This window comes from Pararge aegeria, chromosome 25 (genome assembly GCF_905163445.1).
Source record: "Pararge aegeria chromosome 25, ilParAegt1.1, whole genome shotgun sequence".
Taxonomy (NCBI): Eukaryota; Metazoa; Arthropoda; class Insecta; order Lepidoptera; family Nymphalidae; genus Pararge; species Pararge aegeria.
The window spans coordinates 9,479,815-9,505,894 of NC_053204.1; the positions used below are offsets into that span (position 1 = coordinate 9,479,815).

The window sequence follows — 26,080 nt, forward strand, 5'->3', positions numbered from 1 at the left end:
CCGTTCAGAAGTTTTCACGTGATGCCCGGACAGACGGACAGGCAGACAAAAATTAAATAAAAATCTGTTTTGGACTTTGTATCGATATTAAGCATCCCCCGGCTAAACTTTTCAAAATACAATAGATAAATAAATATAAATATACTACGACAATACACACATCGCCATCTAGTCCCAAAGTAAGCGTAACTTGTGTTATGGGTACTAAGATGACTGATATTTTTATGAATAATACACATAAATACTTGTAATAAACACCCAGACAAAAACATTCATGTTCATCACACAAACATGTTCCAGTTGTGGGAATCGAAACCACGGCCATGGACTCAGAAAGCAGGGTCGCTGCCCTCTGCGCCAGTCGGCCGTCATATATGTTTTACATAATTGTAAAGTGATGGTGATAAGTTCGTTCGCCAACTTAAACCTAGAGCTACGAAGGTTCCAAACGCGCCCTGGTCTAGCCCACAACAAACTTAGCCGGGTATTTTTTCTTGTTATCACCATCTCACAGTAAACTCATATTAAGCTATGAAGTTAGAGCAATTCACACCCAAGCTTTTTTTATCGTTTAAGTAATCCTTAATATTATAATAGGATTTTTCTGTAAGCGTTAGCGTACGTTTTATATAAACTTTGAACTTATTGAGAGACACAAAAAGCTCGGGTGCTGAAAAATAAAGACGTAGAACTGTTTTAGCTTTCACTAAGTCGGTTAAAATGTGATTGGAATTGGAAATCGCGTATGGTAAAATAGAATTTGCACTTCGATATTGCAAATTGAACTGTATAGTTATAGCAATAAATCATACTCTCAATTGTAACTGCGGATGTCTGTTTGTATAACACAGTATCAAGTTACAAAGTCTAGTAAATGGTTGGGTGAACGCTACACCGCCTTTAGCGCAGTGGCGCTGTTTACCGGATTCAGTTCGCAATTGTGTTTTTTGCCGTGATATTTTGTATTTAATTTGGCGATTATATAACACATAAACATTTTAATAATGTAATAAAGATTGCTATGATGTCATCATACCTTTTGTAGTAAACTGGTATAACAAGATAAAACCCACCACACTGCTTTAAAGCAGATAGGCGGACTTTTCAATTACATATTAGTAATATAGGTAGGTAACGACCTAAACTCTTTACATGTTCGGAGACCCGTGCCCTGAAGCGGGCCTTTAATGGGTTGATATAATGACGATGATGAAGAATCCCTATCCCTACTAATATTATAAATCTGACGGCCGACTGGGGACCGGCGCAGTGGGCAGCGACCCTGCTTTCTGAGTCTAAGGCCGTGGGTTCGATTCCCACAACTGGAAAATGTTTGTGTGATGAGCATTAAGTGTTTTTCAGTGTCTGGGTGTTTATATGTATTTTCTATGTATTTATGTATATACAATTCATAAAAATATTCATCAGTCATCTTATTACCCATAACACAAGCTACGCTTACTTTGGGGCTAGGTGGCGATGTGTGTATTGTCGTAGTATATTTATTATTTATTTATAAATGTCAATGTAAGTTTGTTTGTTACGCTTTCACGCAAAAAGTACTTAACCGTCTCATGAAACTTTGTACACATATTCTTGGAAGTGTTAGAAGTAATATAGGATACTTTTTATCCCGACATTAAGCTCGGTTCCTTTGGGAGAGGGGATGAGTGTTTGACAATTTTACACGATAACTCCGACAAATTATAACCGATTTAAATTTTTTTTTGTTCTATAGAGGTTTTAATATGTGTTTAATTTTGCCCAAACTGTGGTTGGAGATAGAGGACAGAACTCCTCAGCGGACAGCAGCAAACCCCTCATTTAAGGCTTAGCGATACTGAAAACTTAATTTTTTTAGATCTACAACTAAATTTAATGCTACATCAAAGAACAAAATCAAACGCAGACGAAGTCGCGGGCAGCAGCTAGTTTATAATATTTTTAACATCATCTATGGGCACAGTAATAGTGTAGCATATTTTTAATTTGGGACGATAAAAATTACAGTCGTCATATGAAGAACTGTGAAAATTTGCTTAGCATACACAGTTCGTGCGCAGTTAAAATTTCGTTAACATAACTCAGCTGCCTTAGTACTCATAACACAAGCTACGCTTAGTTTGAGGCTAGATGGCGATGTTTTTATTGTCGTAGTATATTTGTTTAGTATAGGTATATTTTTATATTAGGTTACTAGCTCGTCTCGCAACTTCGTCGGCGTATACGTCAATCATAAAAGATAGACATATGCGGCCTTTTTTTGGAACTTTAAAAGGGGAATAACTTTGTAATACATGATTTTATCGAAACTTTAAAAAATCCTGTACGTAGCGAAAAAATCCTGATTCTGAAACATTCTTCATTGGTGCTATGCTCCTATTTGTCTTAGCGTGATGTTATAAACCCTATAGCCCTCATCGATAAATGGGCTATGCAACACAAAATAAAAAATTCAAATCGGACTAGTAGTTCCTGAGAACATCGCGTCCAAGTAAACAAACAAACAAATAAACTCTTCATCTATATATATTAGTGTAGAATTAGAGGATAAGCGATTAACATGAATTTTTCTTATGAGAGATGATAGCGGAGCGGCTTGCAGTGGCGTGCACTTCATAGATGCACAAAAGCACTGCCTACCCTAAAATTTAAATATAACTGGTATAAGAGGAGGTTTTTTGCCGTTTTATGCCATTTTCCTGCTGTATGCATACCCTGGTAAGATACCCAGAGAACGCCACTGGCGGCTTGCTTCCAAGCAACCTTGTCATTATGAAATTCATCAATAGTATGGTAATCTAGCTGTTGCCCGCGACTTCGTCTGGGTTTATTTTTTTTCTTGATGTGGCATTCAATTTAGTTGAGCGTAACCGTACCGTAAAGCGTACCCTTTAAGTATTTGTTACTCGTACTGGAGATTTTCTTCATTTTATAACATTGCACGCCGCTGCTGATATTATATCTTTATAATATGACCTTTATAGATCAGTCATATTCTTTTCATTCCACTACAAGCTAGCCCTTTGCTCCACCTCACCTGTTTGTAAGTGACGATGCAGTGATGATTTTAACGGGCTAACCTGTTAAGGGTATAGCAGTTATATTAACACAGTGCCCCTATCTTATATATTGTTTATTCCCACAAAAATGGCACTTTTGTTTAGCGATTATAGCTGTTGGTGACACCTTTAATGGAAAGATGTCTGTTTAAAGAGCTATGTTCTGCTATGAGTCCTACCACCTTCAAAGTCAAAGTCAAAGTCAAAAATATCTTTATTCAAGTAGGCCCATAGGTGGCACTTTTGATGCGTACATAAGAATTACACGGTAGTGAGACGATGGCGATAACCACATTCGTAAACTTAAAACTAAAGCTACACGGGTTCCAAGCGCGTCCTGGTCTAAGAAGAAGCCCACAGCAAACTTAGCCGGGTTTTTTTTTTGTTATCACCATCTCACAATGTCATTTAAAATTATTAGTTCCTTCCTTCCTAAGATTACTTCCATCCAGTAGGATTAGTTTGTTAGTTAGATGTTGGTCACCCACTGGGCTATCACCGCTTCGTTTTGTTCATCATAATCACCATCTTCCACTCATCATCATCATCACCATCATCCCTTTCCAAGTCCGCGCCACCACCAGCGTGGGGTTTTTGACCAGGGTATGCATAAAGAAGGAAGATTCCATAAAATGGAACAATCCTTGGCTTTTATGAGTTATACAGTCGACTTACAAGAAATGGTCATAAATTAGTGACATCTGCATATCGTCTGCGAAAGGTGCAGAAGTCATTTGTGGGACTGAGTATAAGCTTTTATAATATTCCTAAGGAAATTTTGGACCTACCAATGCATAAGTTTAAAGAATGTGTTAAAACATATTACAGCGAGGTTATTATACAATTGATAAATTTCTTAACGACAAGGCTGCTTGGAAGCAGGCCACTCCGCTCTCATCTCTCACAAAACAGAAAAATTCTAAAGATTGTTAAACTTTAAAATGATGTAGGAAAAGAGCAATCTGCTGAGTTTCTTGCCGGCTCTTCTTAATGGAATCTGCCTTCCGAACCGATGGTAGAGCCACTACAAACAGACAGACTTGACGTTTCAAAAGTGCTTATATTAGGCCTACTTGAAATAAATGAATTTGGAATTTTTTAACAAAAAATTTAGGGTATGCAGAGCTTTTGTGCATATATGAAGTGCACGCCACTGGCCACCACACACGGTCCTCCGCCTTTCTCATCCAGCCGCTTCCAGCCTTTTTAAAGTCAAATGTCCACAGTGGCGGATTTGCCCTAAGGCCCAGGCCCGGGCCTAGGGCGGTCAGATATTAAGGGCGCCAAATCCTGCGAAAAAAAAACACTGATGGTAAATTTTACTGGACAAAATTCAAAACACATTTATTTCAAGTAGGCCTGATTAATAAGCACTTTTCGACGTCAAGTCAGTCTATTCGTAGTGACTCTACCACCGGTTCGGAAGGCAGATTCCACTGAGAAGAGCCGGCAAGAAACTCAGCAGATTGCTCTTTTCCTACATCATTTTAAAGTTTAACAATCTTTAGAATTTTTCTGTTTTGTGAGAGATGAGAGCGGAGTGGCCTGCTTCCAAGCAGCCTTTTCGTTAAGGAATTCATCAATCGTGTAGTAACCACGATTTGTTAAATGTGTTTTAATATATTGTTTAAACTTAGGTAAAGGTAGATCTATTATTACCTTCGGTATCATGTTATAAAAGCATAAACCCACAAAGGATTTCTGTACTTCTCTCAGACGATATGCAGATATCACTAATTTATGTCCGTTTCTAGTTAGTCGACTGTTTATATCGACTTTTTGTTTACAATTACTTATGTTTTGTTTTATAAAGATTGTATTATTATAAATATATTGCGAGGCTACTGTAAGTATACCTATTTCTTTAAATTTGGTACGAAGGGATTCGCGTGATCCAAGTTTATATATCGATAGTTTATATATTTTCTGTGGTCAATTAATTGCGCTTACCGATTCGTTTTGTTACGATTTGACATTTGAAAGGTGCTGTCAGCAGGAGTTTGACATAACACTTGTTAACTGTTCCGGCATTCATAATTCATGGATTGGTAGACTTCACATATCTATGAGAACGTTATGAAGGACACTCAGGCATGCAGGTTTCCTCACGATGTATTCCAATGATTTTTTACTAGCTTTTATAAAAACGCACATAACTTGGAAAGGTTAGAGGTGCGTGTCGGGGTTCTAACTCGATCTCGGATAAGCTATAGCCGCTTGTTCCGACGGTATGCCACGTTTATTAATAAAGCCTTTAATCAGTGGCGTGCACAGGGTTTTTTGCCTAGCTGAGTATAAAATAAAATAATTCCCCTCCTATACAAGTATTATACAAAGAAACAAGGGTAGGCAGTGCTTATGTGCATGTATAAAGTGCACGCCCGTGCCCTTAGTCAGCGATTAAGAATTGAAACAATAGTATTGAAAGACCACTTTTTCCACAAAGTCGGTTACAGTTTGAAAATAATTCAGTTTATTTTCCCCACAAACAAGACGAAAGTGTTTGCGATGCAAGAGCGGGACGCCGTTATAAGGGTGAGCGGGACAGCAGTATGTAACCCGACACCGCCACATCTGCGCTCTAAAAGCGAGCAGGGTCGGACTCCATACAATGTTGTAAAGTGTATTTAATAAGACTCCTCGGGAAATGAAGGAATTTCAAATAATATAAATTAATAAATACTATTAATACATATGAAGCGGTAATTCCTTAGTTAGGACTTCGGCCTGTCTTTCGGTGGGAGTTTCAAAGTCAAAGTCAAAGTCAAAAATATCTTTATTCAAGTAGGCCCACAGGTGGCACTTTTGATGCGTACATAAGAACCACACGGTAGTGAGATGATGGCGATAACCACATTCGTAAACTTAACGCTTACTTTGGGGCTAGGTGGCTATGTGTGTATAGTCTTAGTATATTGATTTATATTTATTGTATATTATTTTTATTTTATTCATTCCGGCTCGGAAACGCATTTTCACTACTAAATAATTCACTACACTAATTCATTTTAAATCTATATTTTTTTAATAATAAAAACAAGGCAAAAGTAATTATTCGATCGTGGTATGTCTTGTTAATTGTCAGTCGTTTTCGCGCGATTCACAACAATCATCCTCACTAATTTCCCGACTTCACTTGCACTCACTGGGGAAACACATACTCGTATAGTATCATTATAGTTACGTAACTAATCTACACATCTGTACAGGGCAAGTCTCAGTGCATATTAATGCTTAAAATGTTGCTTTTTAAAATCAGAGTATAGTTATGCTGAGATAGTATGAAATTAAAAGAAATAAAATATTATTAAAAGTATTGGAAATAAGCAATGTCCTTATGTTCATTTGGTGAATATAGAAACATTTTTAGCTCGCACTCAAAAGCGCCCAATCTCCTTTAGCACAGAAATAGGTTATAGTTCGGAATAGCTTATAAGCAGCTTGCAAGAACACCCGTGGGATGGATTTGCTTTTGTTTTTCACAGAGCAAGATGGAAATGTTTTTTGCAATCATGAAAAATAAACTTAATTTGCTATACTGCGCGAACAGCAGGAAAATCTGTATGGTGTAATTTATAATTTCTTCAATCCGTATACTCTACACCAAACAGATTTATTTGAGCCAATATTTCTAACATTTTAGAACTTAATTGTAACATAAAAATATGTATACATACTTACAATTTAGGTACCTACATATGATTCAATAATTTTCTGTCAGTTAGAAATTGATTTCGAGTTTATTTGCGCACCTAATGTCAGATTATGAGTTTTTTCTCAAACATACTTCATGATTTTACTAACATAACATTGATTTGCAAATAACTTATTCTTTTCTATTAATTTTATGCATCGGAATAAAAACAATTTTCTGTAACATTTAGTGTTTATAACATCAGTATCAATACGACGATAGTATTTTGACGACCTGACCCACGGTTGAGCGCTGTGGTTTTAAGTAGAAGGTTCCAGGCTCGATCCCCCGCAGCGGCAATATTGGAATAATTTATTTCTGGAATTCCTCCGGTCTGATCTGGTGGGAGTATTTGGCCGCGGCGATTTACCGCCCGACAAAGACTACATAGCGATCTAGCGTTCCGGTACGATATCGCGTAGAAACCGATTAAAAGGTGTATGGTTAATATAACTGCAATACCCTGCACACGTAAGCGCGCTACCATCTTAAACTGCATCATTATTTACCACCTGGTGATGTTGCAGTTAATTACGAGTTGTTATAGATTAAAAAAAAAAGTGTGTGTACGCTCCGACGCACGACTAGAGTTTACTCCTTAAGTACGATTGTCGAAACATACACAAAACGAGTTTATTTAACTGAATAAAGATGAATACCACATGAAAGGGTAAATTAAAAACCCTATGCAATTTATACACACACGGCGGAAGTGTAACTTCTTAAAAGTAGCCTACGAGAGATTGAGGTGGATGTAGAGTATCAGAACTATTAGGATAAATGTAATGTTTATTATTTAGTTTCCATGGTAACTAGAATAGGTAAAAAAATGTATTATGTTTTCTATCTCACTCTGTCCTATACATTTATGTGTTTGTTTCTTTATCTAGATATTAATCGGTTTCCTTGGTAACTTAAATGGGAAAAATAAGATAATTAAACGAAAGCGACGTTGCATGTTTGAGCATCACGGTTGCCGTTCACGCAACGTCGCAAAGCGAAAACGTAACAGGTCATTCATAAGTAGATTTTACTCCTCACATTTTTCTCATACCGGGCGCCTTATATATGAAAATTGATTCTTAAGGAATAATTAGAGTGTTAGGTTTTCGCCTTTGCATTTTCATTTTAATTATAGGTTTATCCTATCCTTATTATAGGTTTGGTTTGGTTTTAGTTTCATAATGGTTCCATATCAGTTGGACTTAATTTTCTTACTTAGGGCACGCGTCTTATAATCATCCCACAATGAGAAGGGGTTAAGGCCATAGGCCACTAAGGACCAGTGCGGATTGGTGGACTCCACACACCTTTGAGAACATTATGTTAACTCTCAAGCATGCAGGTTTCCTCACGATGTTTTCCTTCACCGTTGAGGCAAGTGATATTTAATTACCTACACATAACTTAGGAAAGTCAGAGGTTTGTGCTGGGATTCGAACTCGGTCCCCCGAGAGTTAAGTCGAGAACTGGGCTATCATCGTTTCGTAACAAAAAAACAAACCATGAACTCGTGATCTGCAGTCGTACTTTGTATATGTTAACCAATACACCAACGTGTCTCAGCAGAGTAAAGATTTATTACGAAAACAAAAAACCATGGTGGTCGCATTGTTCCAATCTTTTTTTTCCATCAACCGAAACTCCAAAGTCGGCAAAGCGCTCAACCATGCGTGAGATCACACTCCATCGAGCACAGAGATAGGAATTAGGAGATTTTATTATAAAGAGACAATAGCGCCGGCCTTTGGTCATTTGATACCTGCAACTACCTGATGCTGTATGCTAGAGTGGGTCAGGATAAGGGGATAATGCGCCCCTACGCTTTAAACACATAGAGTCCTTCAAAATTCATTTATTTCAAATAAGCAATAATTACAGGTCATGGTGTTTTTATGCAATACATAGCACGCATAAAGAAAAGAGTGAGTAGTGATTGCATGTATTGTGAACACCCATGTGATGATGCAGAACACACCCTGTTTCACTGCCCACGATTTGAAGAAGAAAGGGAGAATGTGATAGGGGAAATAGGAAGTGAAATAAAAACAGAACCTCCAAAATGCTAGAGGCATCAGAGAAATGGGAATCTATAAAAAAATACATGGAAGAGATAATAAAAGTAAAGGAAAGGGACGAAAGAGAAGGAAGGTAAAAGGACAACGACGTTAGTGGAGGGCCAAATGGCAGGTACACTAACGTTTAGAAGACAGGAGGGGTTTTGAGTCGGTAGGAGTCGGCACTATCCATAGGGATGTCCATGAGGATTTTCCCCTCCTAATTATAAAAAAAAAAAGTAAGCAATAAGCACTTTTAAAACGTCAAGTCTTTCTGGTTGTCAGTGGCGTGCATAGAGGGTATGCATAGAGTATGCAGATGATATAAAATGAAGAAAACCTGCGGTAAGATTTATAAAAAACTTAAGGACAGGGCCTACCCACACGTATTTATAACTCGTACTGGAGATTTTCTTCATTTTATATCATCTTTATACTCTATGCATACCCTCTATGCACGCCACTGCTGGTTGCAGTGAGTCTACTACCGTTTTGGAATGCAGATTCTACTGACAAGAAGCCGGCAAGAAACTCAGCAGTAGCTTTTTTCCAAAATATCAATTCTACATTAATTTTTCTATGTTGCGAGAGATGAAAGCAGAGCCGGATGTTTCCGAACAACATTGTCATAAATTAAACTAGCGGACCCTCGCGACTTCGTTCGCGTACGAGTCAATCGAGAAGCTAGAATAGATGTGATGCTAAAATCATAATCATCGTGGCTAACTATGCTTCTACTATTATTTTACGTGGTACACTGAGTTAGTAAGTTGTCATTATTTTAGATGATACATACATACATCCATCCTGACAAAATTCGCATTTATAATATTAGTAGGATGGTACGCATGCATTCGATCGCTGTCCCCTTGCGACTTGCTGTTATTTGCAAAGAGTTATGTCCTTTCTCGGACAATATTTATCAGATCTTCGTAAAAATTAGACAATACAAAAATTCAAAATATATGAAATGTACAGAAATCTTCCAGTTACAGTTTTATTATAAGTATAGATTACCCTTAAACAATAACTTCGTGCAATCTTGGTTACAATAGGAGTTTGTAAATATGCCTATAGAATTTTTGATCTTGAGTAACTTAGAGAATAGAAGAGTGGTTATAGCATCTTGAGGTACACATAAGTCTTCCTTTCAAAGGTGCCAAGATCGACCACCGACACGCACCTGTAATAATTCTGAGTTACGTGCGTTTTCAATTTACGCAGTTAAATATCTCATTTTAGAAGTAATAGAACTTTTTGTGAGAGAGCTCATTCGTGGAGGCACTAGAGGTTTCATTACAGGCGCAGGTTTGTAAGCCGACAAACGACTGTAAAACGACTAAGACACCGGGAGGTATCTTTGCATCGTTCGAGTCCATGTAGGACTGAAGTGTGTCGAAAATGCACTTGTATTTATATCAAAATACCCACAAACTCAATGTCATGAATATTGGTTTTTAATAAAATTTGTAAACATCCTAATCAATTTAATAAAATATAAATGAATGAATGAATGAATATACTTTTATTGCACACCACAAAAAAGTACAAAAATAAAAAAAAGAGAAGCATAATGCGGCCTTATCGCGATTCCAGGCAACCAATGGCGAAGATAATAAACAGTTACAGAAAAAAGTTAGGTGGTGCATATATAACATACAGTCAAACCTGGATAAGCGAGAGTTCAAGGGAGCACAATCTCATTCTCGCTTATAGAGGTTTCTCACTAACCCGAGTTTGTCGCTAATGCAGGTACATGGGTAGCGTTTCTCTCTTATAGAGGTACGCAGCAATAACAAGACATATTCATGCACTATGTAATTTTATTTTATTTAGAACTTATTTACATTTAAAAAAATCCGTGAATTTCGTTTGGGTTTCTGTTTTTGTATTTTGAATGTTTTTCTCTAACTCATAAATTTTGTCGAATATTGCTTGCTCGACTGTCGCTTATAGAGGTATAGATAAGTAGCAGTCTCACTTACGGAGGTCCGTGAGGGAAAAACGACTCTCTCTTACAAAGGTTTCTGTTTCTAGCTAATAGAGGTTTTGGGAGCTTAAAATGACGGGTCCTGGCTATTACTCTCACTTATAGAGTTTTCTCACTTATCCAGTTCTCACTTACCCAGGTTTGACTGTATACATATTTCATTACTTAAATACAAACATATAATATATAAAAATAAAATATTTGTAACTAAAGACAAATAAATCAATAAGTAACTACAATTATCGGTGTGCCAAAAGTTTAATTATTTACCCACTTTATAAATTTACTGTAACGCTACACCGCAGGTTCAAGGACATATGGCGGCACTGTGTTGGACGTATTGCTTGCGTGCCCAGCGAATTCTCTCTCTTTTTACAGGCGGTGGTTTCAGACTTACTTAAAAGTGGGCCATCTGCTTCCGTGGATAATACAGCTAAACGATCTTGCTATAACGGTGGAAACGTAGCGAGGATACCTTCTCTTCTCAATCGTGTTCTCAAGGACGTGCGAGGTCTACCAATTTGCATTTCGCCAGCGTAGTCATTCTGAGGGGAGACGCGTGGTAGATGATGAACTCAAAAGATTTCGCGTTCAAATAGCAATATACTCAGGAACTATCTGATCCAAGTATGTGAATCTGCCCCACCTCTTTACCATCGAAATTTGCGGTACCGTAAGGATCTGCACCATAGATAGATAGACAGATCGATAGATCTTTATTTAGATAATACACACGTTTACATAGATGTCGTTTAAATATCAATTACGAAGTCACAGTGTATTGCCATTAGCTGGAGTGCAAATATACAAACCATTGGTTGCAATTAACACATAGAATAAATTTAAAAAAACATGTAATTTTAATACAGTACAGTAATACAATAGCGGTAATAATAATAAGAGTTTTAAAAAAATTAAAAAAAATCAGAAATGATAATTTAAAATTCGTCTTCAATGTCAAAATAAAATTCATATGTCACAGTTGTTTTTGGAATAAATCATCTACGGATTAGATACTATCTAAAGAGACAGTGTTTTCCAGTCCAGTCCAGTTCCAGGTTTCGCAATTACCACCATCCTAAAAAAAAATCGTGTAACCATCCATGTGCGCGTGCATTTTATTAAATCGTATAATTTCACTCACATGTTTTTTTTCCTAACGCCGCTAAAGAAGTACAACTTCAATAAATGTAAGAGGTTTTCAAACCGACCGATATATTTTACGGCATACAGCTTAAGTTGCCAACATTAAATCAACTTAAAACGGTACCGGTGAATGTAGCACGACAAAAAACAATTGTAAGTACGGCCCTGGCTGGTGACATAGTTCTTTATGACCTCTGCAGACAGACTTCAGCTAAATTCTATTTTAATCGCACTGTCATTACCTACTTACTAGAACTCGCGCTACCCGCGGCTTTGTCCGCGTTAGTTGTACGTTGTAACTTAAACTGTACCTAAGTATCCCAAAATTGTTCAGAGTTCCAAGTGTGAGATTTTCTACCTAACGACTCGTAGCTTACGTTACGTTTATTTATTCGATTACGTTATAGTTTACTAAGATTTATATGGTATTGCAATAGCGCCATTCTACGTTTGTAGAATAAACGACACTAACAATAGCAAAAAAGTATTTAATACATAGAAAGTTTTATTATAACGCATTATCTTGTTATCTCATTATCTGTGAACCAAATTTCACTAAACATTAAATTTTGAGTTTTTGTGCAATTGAATCAATTAAATCACCGGAATGAGCCCGCAGACGTTGACAATTAAAGTGTGCATTGTCAAACGTTATAGCTAACTTATACAATATACAATATATTATAATATAATATTTTACACATACACACATACACACGCGCACGCACACACACACACACACACACATATGTATAAAACGTTCAAAACATGTAACCTAGTACAAATATGATTACCAGCGTTACCTGCGAATTGATATCTTTATTTTTTTTCTTTTTGTTTTAAACGAGCCATATTTATAAGGAGAGCACTGTCGCCTATAACACAGGTTTATACCTAGCTTAGGGACAGTTGATTTCTGTATATCCGTGTTAATTTTAAAATTAATATAAGTTATACCTATTGTGCAGATGTAATGTAAATTGTACCTATGTTTTATTGAACAATAAACAAATATTATTAAAAAAAAAAAAACTTCTGGGTGTCGGTTTTTTGTGACGGTGTGCGCGCATTGTAAAAAATTGTTTCCATCAGTTTTCCCTAACGTGCCAGAAGAAGTATAACTTCAAAACTTTGAAGAAATGTTGATTGACCATTTTAGTTTAAAATGCTTTCACAGAATTATATCATAAACGTTGAACTATATTTAAGAAATCTGTGAAAGCAATTTAAATGACACTTACTTTAACGGTGGAGTAAAACATCGTGAGGAAACCTGAATGCCTGAAAACTATCTAGAACATTCTCAAAGGCGTGTGAAGTCTACCAATCCGCCTTTGACCAGCGCGGCGGAATACGGCCTAAGCCCATCTCATTCTTAAATTAAAATAAATAAATATACTACGACAATACACACATCGCCATCTAGCCCCAAAGTAAGCGTAGCTTGTGTTATGGGTACCAAGATAGCTGATGAATATTTTTATGAATATGATACACATAAATACTTATAATATACAGATAAACACCCAGACACTGAAAAACAATCATGTTCATCACACAAACATTTTCCAGTTGTCGAATCGGAATCGAACCCACGGCCTGTACTCAGAAAGCAGGGTCGCTGCCCACTGCGCCAGTCGGCCGTCAAAATAAAGCTATTTAAATGTCTCATTTATGCCGCATCATTGTCGCAATTATGTGTTCCGGTCTGAAGGGCGTGGTTGCCGGTGTAATCACAGGCTCTTGTGGCTTAACACCTACGTCTCGGGTTGAAGGACACAGGGCGACATGTTGCTGGACGTGCTCCATGCCCTGAGAAGTGTTGCGAAGTTTATAGCTATGTTTATTTAAAAAGAAAATGGACTGTAACAATATAAATATTGGAAGCAAAAATAAACTCGCTGTGCAGTTTACTAGGCTACACAAAATTGCAAATTCATTCAACAGCAATTGTATATTATTTTATAACAAATTACCAAATTAAATCTTTGAGATGTCTCTCAATAAGTTGAAACTTTCAAAGTTTATATCAAATGTAAGCTTACAGAAAAATCCTATTATAATATTAAGGATTACTTAAACGATAAAAAAGCTTGCGTGTGAATTGCTCTAGCTGCATAAAATAAAAAAATTTACCCGGCTAAGTTTGTTGTGGGCTCTTCTTAGACCAGGGCGCGTTTGGAACCCTCGTAGCTTTAGGTTTAAGTTGGCGAACGAAGTTATCACCATCCCCTTACAATTATGTAAACACATATGTTTGAACGCTTCATAAGTGCCTGTGATAGGCCTACATGAATAAAGAAATTTTGAATTTGAATTTGAAATAGCCGATGGTGTTCCACCAACCATCAGCACGGCTAGCATAGGCGAGAGACAAAAATTTTATCCCCCATTTTATCCCCTGCACGGCCAGCATGGGCAGGAGCCAATTATCTCCCCGGGGATAGGATAAAAATTGTTCTATTCCCACAGCTTTATCAACTCACAGAGCACTGGCGCACAAGTGGAAATAATATCCAAATAAAATATGTGTAATAACAAACGGGGGTTAATATAATAACAACCAAGCGAAAGCTTCTTAAGATGTCTACAACGGAGGTAAACTTCTCTTTTACCCTGTTCCCGTGCTTTAGCAGCTAGACAAGTTAATTATATCCCCTGTCAGGGTATACAATCGGGGGATATAAGGGATAAGGGATAAAATTAACTTGCCCACCTTCCAACGCACAGCAACAGCCTAACAGGACGAGTACGAAGAGGTTACCCCGTTTATCATTATCATCATTCGTTGCCTATGAACGTCTCACTTCAGGGCACAGACCTTGTTTCTCATAGGAGAGACGGTTTTAGAGCATAGACCCACCACTCTGCTTCAATGTGGGCTTTAACTACTATAACCATCATCATCATCTTTGGTTGCCTGGAATTGGTCGCTACGTAGCGATAAGCCCTCGTTATTTAGATTTTTTCCTGTATTTTCATTAAAAGTGAATTCATTCATTCATTTACGCGACATTGTACCGGAACGCTAAATCGTTTAGCGGCACGCCTTTGTTGTAAGGGTGGTAACTAGCCACGGCCTAAGCCTCCCAGACCGGACCAGAGAAAACACAGAAATTATGAATTCCCACACACCGTTGCGCCAGGGTCGTCAAAAATATCTGCAGCCCATGTTAGCCGAGCCGCTGGGCCTTCTGGTTGGTCCATCAATTATTATTTTAGATTTAAGTTTTTCATGTTTATTAGTTTCATAATTTGTGATTTTGTTTATTATTTACCATTTACTTAGATATAAATATTTTACGTTTGTTTATATATTATAGCCTTGTAATGTTATTGCCCTTTTTTAATGAATATTTTGTTATTGTTTAGTCGCGAGGATTCAGTGACGACGAAGATTATGGGGCTGGCTGAAAAACAATTCTGCGCGTTTTAGTACGCAGCTATGCTGAGCCAGCTCCGTGGTCACACATTTTTTTTATACTTTAACAAATCTATGACACAAATGTAACATTTTACACAAATGTGTGACAATAAAGAGGATTTTTCTTTCTTTCTTCCCGTATTGGCGGCTGATTGGCGCAGTGGGCAGCGACCCTCTTTCTGAGTCCAAGGCCGTGGGTTCAATTCCCACAACTGGAAAATGTTTGTGTGATGAACATGAATGTTTTTCAATGTCTGGGTGTTTATATGTATATTATAAGTATTTATGTATACTATTCATAAAAATATTCATCAGTTATCTTAGTACCCATAACACAAGCTACGTTTACTTTGGGACTAGATGTAGATGGCGGTGTGTGTATTGTCGTAGTATATTTATATTATTATATATTAACTATATTAAAAAAAACATTACTTATCAGGTGTAATTGCAGTCAAGGGCTGACTTGTAGAGAAAAAAAAAAGGCCTATGACTTTGTCGGAAACACGATCGTAGAAGCCCCGGTATCGCGTTACGGGCAATACGGGTAAAGTGGGGTGTAAAGTAGAGCGGAATGGGTAGTCCGCTTCGATCAGGCGAACGCACAAACTGACGGATCGACACAGACAGCCGACCCTAGTGAAACCCGATATTCCACCGTACCCCGGCCGCAGCCATCTTTGTTTTGTTATCCTTTTAGGGTTCCGTAAGCAAACAAGTCTACTGACAAAGTAGTGTAGTGTTCAAACCATTGATTTTATGCGTCAAGGCCGTGGGTTCGATTCCCACTACTGAAAAATTTTTGTGTGATGAACATGAATGCTTTTCAGTGTCCGGGTGTTTATTTTTAAGTATTTACGTATATTATACATAAAAATATTCATCAGCTATCTTAGTACCCATAACACAAGCTACGCTTACTTTGGGGCTAGATGGCGATGTGTGTATTGTCGTTGTATAATTATTTATTTATTTATAGTTGCTATGTATTATAGTAGTTGTTGAAGCGGTGATAGCCCAGTGCGTAGGAGCTAGACTGCACTTTCGGTGGCCGAGTTCGAAACCTAGGACGCACCTCCAACTTTTTTGAGTAATGTGCGTTTTAAGGAATTAAAATATCACTTGCTTCAATGGTGAAGGAAAACAACCTGCATGCCTGAGAGTTTTACATAATGTTCTGAAAGGTGTGTGGAGTCCACCAATCCGCACTGGGCCGGCGTGGTGGACTACAGTCTTAACCCCTTCTCATTGTAGGAGAAGACCCGTGTCCTGTAGTGGGCCGTTAATGGGTTGATATGATGCTGATAATGACAATATTGTTAACCACCAACGCAAAAACGACGGGGTGTTATAAACGTGCCTGTGTGTGCGTAAATATTGCCGAAGATCTGTTTGGTTGTGGAGTATAAGGATTGAAGAAATTATAAATTACACCACACAGTTTCTCCTGCTGTTCGTGGGGTATAGTAAATGGGGTATAGTAAATTTTTTTGTTTGTAAGATGAATTCTTCGGGAGCGGTCTTAGCCATGTTTGATGAAAATGGGGGATCACATATTTTTCACCACTTCATCAAATGAAAGGGCTTCTCGAATAGTGGAATACTTTACAGTTTACACTATGACAAATTTCAAACCCAAGATGGCCGCTACCACAAAATGCGCCGTTTTGTGGTAGCGGCCTGAATTCGTATAATTCAAAGTCAAAGTCAAAAATATCTTTATTCAAGTAGGCGCATAGGTGGCACTTTTGATGCGTACATAAGAATTAAGTACACTGTAGTGAGATGATGGCTATAACCACATTCGTAAACTTAAAACTAAAGCTACGAGGGTTCCAAACGCGTCCTGGTCTAAGAAGAAGCCCACAACAAACTTAGCCGGGTGTTTTTTTTGTTATCACCATCTCACAATGTCATGTAAAATTAATAGAAGAGCAACCTGGTTAGAGCAATAATTCACACCCAAGCTTTTTTATCGATTACGTAGTCCTTTATACTATAATAGGAGTTTTCTATAAGCTTACGTTTAATACAAACTTTGAACTTTTTAAGAGACATCTCCATACTATTTTTATTATTTTGAATTGGGGCTTTTTATTAAATTTTAAAGGAGAATGACCAGCACAGTATGGATCTTGGGCCACTTCCAAATATTTTAGTGTCTCGATAAATGTTATCATAAGATAAATGTTATTAGAAGCTTGATTATTATTTTTTCATTCTCAAGTTACTCGCTCGAGTTACTTGCCCGAGTCACTGTCGCAAATAACTTGCTCGAGTAACTTAACCGAGTCACTGGTTTTAGTTACCTGCCCAAGTCACTTGCTCAAGGTACTTCCCAGAGTTGGTTCACTACCATGTAAGTTTTTCGTTCAAGTTACTTTCTCAAGTCACCTGCTCGTGTTACTGGCTTGAATCACTTGCCCTAGTCACTGGTGCGAGCTACTGGGCCTAGAGGCCTAGTTGTAAGTACCTTGAGCCAGTAACTCGTTCATTAGTTACTTGCTCAAGTTACTCGCTTAAGTTACTTGCTCGTGTTACTTGCACAAGTCACTCAATCGAATTACTCGCTCAAGTTATTTGCTATAGTCACTTGCTCAAGTTACTTGGTCTAGTTACTCGCTCAAGTTTCTTGCCCGAGTCACTGGCGTGAGTTTCTAGTAGAGTCATCGCTTCTAAATATATCTACAAAGTTTGAACGAAATCAGACTGTTTGAAGAGGGTCAAAATGAAGTCCAAAGGAGTCGGTTACAAACATACATACAGGTGACGCTAATGTAAAGCGTGTAAAAACTGTTGTTAACGTGTGTTATTTTGTTTCCAGTGGCGGCACCGGTGACAAACAGTTGGACTCCTCAACCGACGACGACAGCGACGCACCACACGCGGCCACTGCGCATGCGCCGCCCCTCTACCCGCTGTACGAGCACCCACTGGCGCACCTACAGTACCATCACTCGTGACAGTACCAGTGAACAGCGCGAGCGTACTGAGCTCGCACCTTTTACATGTCTTAACGTCTCCATGCACCCGGGAATCCGTCGATTGCACATGTCTTCTTCTTCTGTTCCTGGGCCTGGAGCACTCCTGGATCAGCTAGATGAGCTCACTGCAGAAGCTTAGCAGGCCGCCCAGGTCGCCGGGTGCTTCTTGAAGTGTTGCTGAGGAGCCAAGGTGGTCTGCGTTGCTCTACCGCTCCATTACATTGGAGCATTATGTGTATCGGTGTTCCATCCGTCTTCATGCATGCTCTGCACAGAGGACTGTCAGTTATACCCAGTGGCGTGCACTGGGTTTCTTTCCAGGGTATGCATACAGTCAGAGGCGTGCATAGAGGGTATGCACAGGGTATGCCGATGAAATAAAATGAAGAAAATCTTTAGTAAGAGTAAAAAACTTAAGGGTAGGCATTATAAGATTTATAAAAAGCCTACCCCCAAGGATTTATAACTCATACTGGAGATTTTCTTCATTTTATATCATCTGCATACCCCGTGCATACCCTCTATGCACGCCACTGCATACAGTAGGAAAATTGCATAAAACGGCAGAAATTCCCCTCCAACACGACTTATATAAAATAATTTGGGTATGCAGTGCTTTTGTGCATGTATGAAGTGCACGCCACTGGTTATACCTGCAGGGCTAGCATAGACAGGAGACAAATATTATATACCGCCATTATATCCCGTGACAGACGATATAATTTACGTGTCCAACCTGCTAAAGCACAGAAACATGCTCCCCGTTTATAATTACACATATATTATTTGGATATTATTCCCAATTGTTCGCCAGTGCACTGAGAGTTGATAAAGCTTTGGAAATTTTCATTTGTATCCTTTCCCCAGGAAGATATTTGTCTCCTACCCATGCTAGCCGTCCTGGAATGGAAAGGTATTTATTTAGTGGACAGTCCCCCGTTATGATACCTACAACTGTCCTTAGTTTAAATTTAGTAATTCGATTGTCAGTCGTGGGTTGAGATTGCATATGTCGTTTTTTTTTTTGTTTTTATATTTCAGGCAAAGCCCATATTAATTCATTTAAAACAACAATTAGTATTACTTAATATACAATATCGAATTAAAAATTAAAATTACAGCATCAATTTATTCAAATGGCATCTCATAAATATAAAATTAAAAGACTAAATAAAAATTAAATTAAAAATAAACTTCTATTATTTCCAGTTGCATCAACAACTCGTGCAAGTAGCTTAGGAAAATCTCTATTTTCCCGATCTTTTGACCTCATTCGACAGTAGAAACATCCACGCAATCTTGGTGTCCGAGACATTTTTCAAACATTGTTTACCTTCGACCTCGTAGCTCGCCCGCCTCCAATCTTATTCGGAATGATCGGACAGGTAAAGCGGGTGGACGCCTCCACCCGCTCCAGCTATCTTCCGCAGCCATATTCCTTTTCCTATTCTTGATAAATCACCGTTAGTATACTCAGAATGTGCCGAAAACCTGTTTATTGAGGTATTCATAATTTAATGCCCGACGTTCAAGGCAAAGTTTACATAAGTAAAGCCTAAGAGTGTTTTGTATTTTATTCAGCATACGCAGTAACTAAAAAAAAAAAAATTGGTTGCCTGTAAAGTCGGTATACGGGCGAAAGTTTTACGTCACAACGACTTTGAGTGGTAAAATAATTTTAATGTGAATATTCATTCGTATAGTAGGAAGAAGGATGAAATAATAGTAACAATTTAAAACATTTATTTATACAAAGAATTATATTTAAAACATTAATTTATACAAAGAATCTCGCACTGAATTTCATATTAACAAAATTTTATTTTTACCTTTACACATACATACGTATTTATATACAAATATACATACAATAACTTGCAATACATTTGCGTACAATGAAACAGCGTTTACTACAAAGGGACGCGTGCCTTTCTCTTTTTATGTCTGTCTCTCTCGCTCTTAGGCGGGCGCGTGCCTCTCACTCGCTCTCATTGTGAGCGCATAACGTGAGCGGAGCGTAACGCAGTTTCTTGAAGTGTCACCCGGCAAACCAATTTATAAGACGTTGTCACGTCAATAATATCCCCCCATTATGTCCCCTGCGCGGTTAATTCATTCAATTAATGGGCAGGAGACGATTATATCCCCCGGGGAAAGGATAAAAATGTACCTTCTCCCACAGCTTTAGCAACTCTCAGAGCACTGGTGGAAATAATATCCAAATAAGGTTAATAATCAATAGCTGTAGTAGATAATTGAAATAGTCTGACAAATGCAATAACTGCTCGTCGAGCCCCAGGTTCGATTCCCGGCCAAGAATATTGCTGTGTGCATATTTGCGTAGCTAGTTAGCAACTAATTTCGCAACTACGACCAATGGTTATGACTAACAAAAATTCAATAGTGCAGTATTTTTTATTTTAGTTTCTTTTCTTAATTATCTACTTAAATTATTAATTAATATTAAAGTTAAGTAATATTAATAAAAAGTTTATTGATTAATACATAATGTACTAGCAATTATTATGTAATTTGTAAATAACTAATTAAATAAATAAGTTACTATGTAATATTTAAATGTTTTCTAGAATATGTAATTTATGTAAAAAAAAAAACTCAATAATCGTTTTTGGAACATTAAGAAATATGCTCTTCTCAGTGATGTTTTATAAAATGTTCTTTAACTTATAAATACAATATCATATAAGGGACGTTACGTTTAGGAATAAAAGTATAGTTTTAATACATTTTTGTACACATTATTTATTTAAGTAAGCACAGCTGTCGATGCCGGCCACGCTTTATGGCCCCGTTTAGTAAAACACTCATAAATAAAAATGCTACGTTGTGTACAAATTTCAGGTAAATCTATTACACAGTTTTTAAGTTTTGCAGACACAAACAAACAAAATTTTGATTTGAATAAACGTGATTATTTGTAATAATTGATTAAAAAAAGTTGAATTCTTCTCACCTCGACTTACAATATTTTTTTTAAATATGCTAATATTTAAAAAAAGTATTTCTTGGGCAGTTTTGTTAAAAACCTAACTTCTATCCAGACAACAGAACGTGCTAGTATATCGAGCTAAGAACAGGTTCTCAGGTTTGCTCTTAATTCTCGTAAACTAAAACTTACGGCCTAAAATGCTGCGTGTTAACTCGGTGCACATTACCAATTTTTAAATCTTCTTGCGTTGCTTCTTCGACTAGCGAAAGTTGCCAGTCAGCTTTTTAAATTCCGGTCTATTTTTCGCATATCTAACTCTGTATTGCTAAAGTAAAATGGACTTAAAGTCGTTTGTTTTAGAGTTACAAATCCTGTACTTCTGATTTCTGTTTCACAAACGATCTGTCAAAATTCCGAGCTAAAGAATTGTAGGCACATATGAGCCCGAACACAATTGAAATGAGATCCAATTTACTCCGATGTTCAAGTTATTCCATATTGGCCCTTGAACTCCTTATCGTAGTTCATAGCTACGGCTCCAACGAAACTGGTTTCGTATTCTACCCGAATTTTCATTATTTCCTTTGTGGCGAGAACTTCATAGATTTAATAATCCTACTTGCCTACTTGAGAACCTGTTTTTAGCTGGATGTCGATTTATTTACTGGCCAAGTGTTTTGTGTAAATACCTTTGTAATGTTAGTTTTACTTGTCGTTATTTAGGATATTAGTATTTTTAAAAGGAAGTGTGTTGTTAATAATGTTGTTTTATTTCGATTTTCCCTTTTTATCAAAACCATCATAACCCTAGTGTCAAGTGGTCAGCCAACTTTCTTCTCGGTGAGACGGAGTTCGATCGAGTTTTTAAGTGAACTATAATGCTCTAAAAGGCATGTAAAGCATACCTATCCGCGAGTGGCCGTGGAGTAGTAACTGAAATTCTCGATTCAATCATTTCTGGCATGAAATTTAAACAAAGATTACGTCTAGGTTTCTCTCTTTCGGTCATTTTATTTTTTATCATATTTGTCTATGAGTCCTCTGAACGTGGCGGTAAGAAATGTGTATTTGTATTCTAAATTAGCTTTTCAAGAAATAGAAATGATAGCGAAATGAAACAAAATCACACTATGATTTTACAAAAAAAAATATTACTCTAGACTAAGAGCAATAATATTTTCTTAATGAATAGAATAAGGGAATATATTTATATTGAGAATCTTTTCTATAATTTCCTGTTAAGGGTTAAAAAAGATGAAGAAAATAAAAATAAATTTAGACAAACATGGAAATAATTTATTCAATCAATACAGTAGGTTCAAATTACGTTTAGTGGATTTCTAAGGGGGCAGTGAAGATGACGTCATCGGTGTCAACGTCCTTGACGAGTACTTTGACATCTCTGAAATGTACAACATCGATCACCTCCGAAGAGAGTACATGTCTCTTCATGCCACCAGCTTCCAAAACAGTGTTGATGTCCATCGCCCAGAATCGGTGGCCCTTGAACTCCTTATCGTAGTTCATAGCTACGGCTCCAACTAAACTGGTTTCGTAGTCTACCTTAATTTTCATTATTTCCTTTGTGGCGAGTACTTCAACTTTTGCGTTCTGTTTCGGCTTCAATGTGATCTGGATGTCTGAGACAACTTTCATGGGCATGGTCTTTACAGCGTCTTCTCCTAAAGTTGCTGTGAAGCCAAAGTATTTGGAGTCTTTGGGCATTTTCATGTCGAAATGATAATGGATATCTTCGCCTTCCAGTTCGTTGGTCTTTTCCCATTTTGACGAAACAGTAGTCTCGACGAAGTGACGGATTTTCTCGTTGAAGATTTTCGACTCTGCGTCCTCGTTGATCAAGTTTTTGCTGTCGATCAAAACTGGTTTGGTCTCCACGGTCAGAATTGAGGCTTTCTTGGGCAAGAAGACCCTTTTAACGGGCTCCCAGTTTAGGGATTTGTATAAACCACCCCAAGGAGTAGGGTTTCTCAGGTACACATTGTCGGGAGTCCAACCGAAGTAGGTAGAAATCGACTTTTTCAGATTCTCGTCAGTCAAATCGAATGTTTTTCTCTCTATGTCGTTGATTAGATCGACGTAGCTCCCGGATATACGGACGTCCCTCTCTTTCTCATCTGTAGCGGATATATCGATGTCTATCTTCGCGTAGATGATAGGAAGAATGCAAAGGACGGCAAGAAGTTTGGAAACCATTTTGAAGTTATCCCCTTTGGGATTCGTGACCTGGAAAAATACGGGATCGATTAATTAATTTTCTTGAAGGCATGTTATGATATGAGGAGTTTTCATATCGCTTTTCCGTCTAATTTAGCTAGCTTTTAAATATACTCCCTCACATAGGATGCCCCCTTATTCCCATCCCCTTGGTAATCAAAAGGTAGTTAAAACAAAACAGGTAGGTACTTGAGCAGGATTCGAACCCGCAAACTAGCCAAGTCAACGCTTTCTAACCGACAAGTCATAGGACAAAACCTAACATAGCCTAATTAAAATCAATCTTAAGACCAGTCTAAGAAAATGTTCTTCATAAGCTGATAACTGTGTAGTACAAAAAACCGCATCAAAACCAGCTCGGCACCAGGAATTTGGATATTAGCAGTGTCTACCAACGTGCTTCGGCACATGCCTTTTATTATGATAATAATAATTGAAACACACCAACACGCATTGTAGCTGCGTGGTGGGTCTGTGCTCTATCCCCTCTGAGAGCTCTGGAGAGTTACACATTGTTACACTCGCACACAAACACAGATTGGTACATTTTAAAACACCCCTCTTCTTACGTCGAGGTTATAATAATATAAAAGATAACATAGAAAATTATAATTGCCCCTAATTTAATACCCCTTTAGGGGGTTAAAACATAAAAGAAAGATAGTAAAATAAGATAGACTTACCGGGAGGGATGTGTAGAACTGAACTAATGATGTCTATAATTTCACTGCCTAGTTTATATATACAAATTTTTGATAGAAGTACAGTCGACGAGAAAACTTCAAAAGATAAAAATATTTAAGTGCAACTTTTACGGTTGGCGCGGCGGCGTGGGCAATAAATTTTATTTTAATTTTTTTTTTTTAAATTTAAATTTAAATTTTTTTTTAAGTAATATTTTTTTTTTTTTCTGAATTTAAGTTCAGACTAATTTCCTTACACAAGAAAGTAACGTTGAGTAAATGAGAAAGACAGCTATATAACGTATAAATGTAACCCGAAATAATACTTTACAGGCTTAGAAGTAAATTATGTTCTCTGAGACTTATCTGTGAAACCAAAAACCTAATAGTTTTTGAGTAAATCACTGCCATAGTTTTTACAGAAATAAATGAGATACAGCCCTAACATCACATGAAAAATTAAAATCTAGTGACTCCTGTCACTTTATAAGGTACGCGTCGCGTTGCGTAGGTACTATGCACGTAGCGGTCTTTTATCTTCAATAGGATTGTCATAAGTAAACACTTATAATGTTTTGAATTCGTTTTTATGGAAAAATAAATATGCTTCCTCTGATTTTTCCTTATGAAATATACTCATGCACCCTTCAACATTATTTCGTAAATCGGTTAAAAATTGTATATTGTTCATTGCGTTTCTGGCGCTGTCAGCCTCCGGCGCAGAAGTGTAAGGTGATACCTAATAATTTAATTTAGAACTTGTACCTAATGTCGTGTAGGATGCAGACAGACCAGAATAGGTCCGGTGCTGGATAGAACAATAACTTTATACTCTATTTTTCTTACCACAGTATTTAAGCACTTAACTGCAATCTTACCTGGTGGTAAGTGTTGCAGTGAAAGTTGGTAGCTAGCTAACTTATGGTACTAATAGAGCCATACCCTTATTCGGTTCCTTCGCCGTATTGTTTTGGAACGTTAAATCACTTGGCAGCACGTATTTAGCGATAGGGTGGTTACTAGCCACGGCAGAAACCTCCCATCAGTCCAGATCAGAGAATTCAGGCTCAATCGTTATTAATTTAGATTTTCGAATTATTTCATACAATTCAAAATGAACCCGAGTTCAATAGTAGGGGGGGAAATTTCGTAATTTAATAACCAATTTTTCTACCACCCTACAGACCGAAAAGTGCTGCCAAGAAATTTAGCTTTCTCGTTCTCTACTTAATCTATAAGGGGTATGAATTTATTATAACTGCTATGCCATGCCAACACTGTATCATCACTGACCACCAGGTGCAGATTGCAGTCAAGGGCTACCTTGTAGTATAATAAAATGATTTCGGTCTACTTTCCAAAGATTTATAATACAATGAAACCTTTAAATTAGACCAACTGCAAGAGAGCTATGGTAAGCTCGACCATAACAATAGGAAAATCTTCCTTCGAGCGGGTGTCGTGCCATTAATCTTTAGAAGTTGTACATACCGTCATTATTTGTGAAAGGCTAGGATGCAGGATCTTTGTGGCTCGATCTAATTAAGTAATATGGAGACCGCCATCCACACCACCCAAAGCCAAATGAAATTCAATAAATAAATAGTAATAATAATAAAATAATAAAATCTTTTATTTGGGAAAAAAAACAACACATAGCAATTAACATATAAAGTACACGTTCCACAAAAACTTATCAATGACAGCTTAAACTATATTAAAAAAAAAGAAAGGATCTTAAAATTAGGTAACAACATAAACTTAAATAAGCTAAAAACAAACAAATATAATTCCATATTGGCAGTGACATATCTGTGGTGTTGTTTCTCCCAAACAGAGTATCGCCTCAGCGTTA

The 26,080-nt window shown here is 37.3% G+C and overlaps 2 protein-coding genes across 2 annotated transcripts in view; one reads left to right on the top strand and one right to left on the bottom strand.

Annotated features, from left to right (window-relative positions):
* LOC120634941 (homeobox protein SIX2-like) overlaps positions 1 to 18,668 on the top strand; it is a 56,391-nt gene extending 37,723 nt beyond the window's left edge. Inside the window, exon 7 of the mRNA XM_039905838.1 lies at positions 18,198 to 18,668. Coding sequence (XP_039761772.1) covers positions 18,198 to 18,336 — 139 coding nt within the window. The 3' untranslated portion in view covers positions 18,337 to 18,668. The remainder of the gene's footprint in view (positions 1 to 18,197) is intronic.
* Positions 18,669 to 22,581: 3,913 nt separating this feature from the next.
* LOC120634895 (spherulin-2A-like) lies at positions 22,582 to 24,283 on the bottom strand. Its single transcript, XM_039905767.1, has 2 exons — positions 24,226 to 24,283; positions 22,582 to 23,551 (listed from the first exon to the last, which is right to left on the bottom strand). Exon 2 carries the CDS (start codon positions 23,519 to 23,521, stop codon positions 22,637 to 22,639), a length of 885 nt encoding a protein of 294 aa, XP_039761701.1. The 5' UTR covers positions 23,522 to 23,551; positions 24,226 to 24,283; the 3' UTR covers positions 22,582 to 22,636.
* Positions 24,284 to 26,080: the final 1,797 nt, after the last annotated feature.

Excerpts from the sequence above, each read along its gene's own strand:
- LOC120634895 (XM_039905767.1), bottom strand. The coding sequence starts at position 23,521 with ATGGTTTCCAAACTTCTTGCCGTCCTTTGCATTCTTCCTATCATCTAC.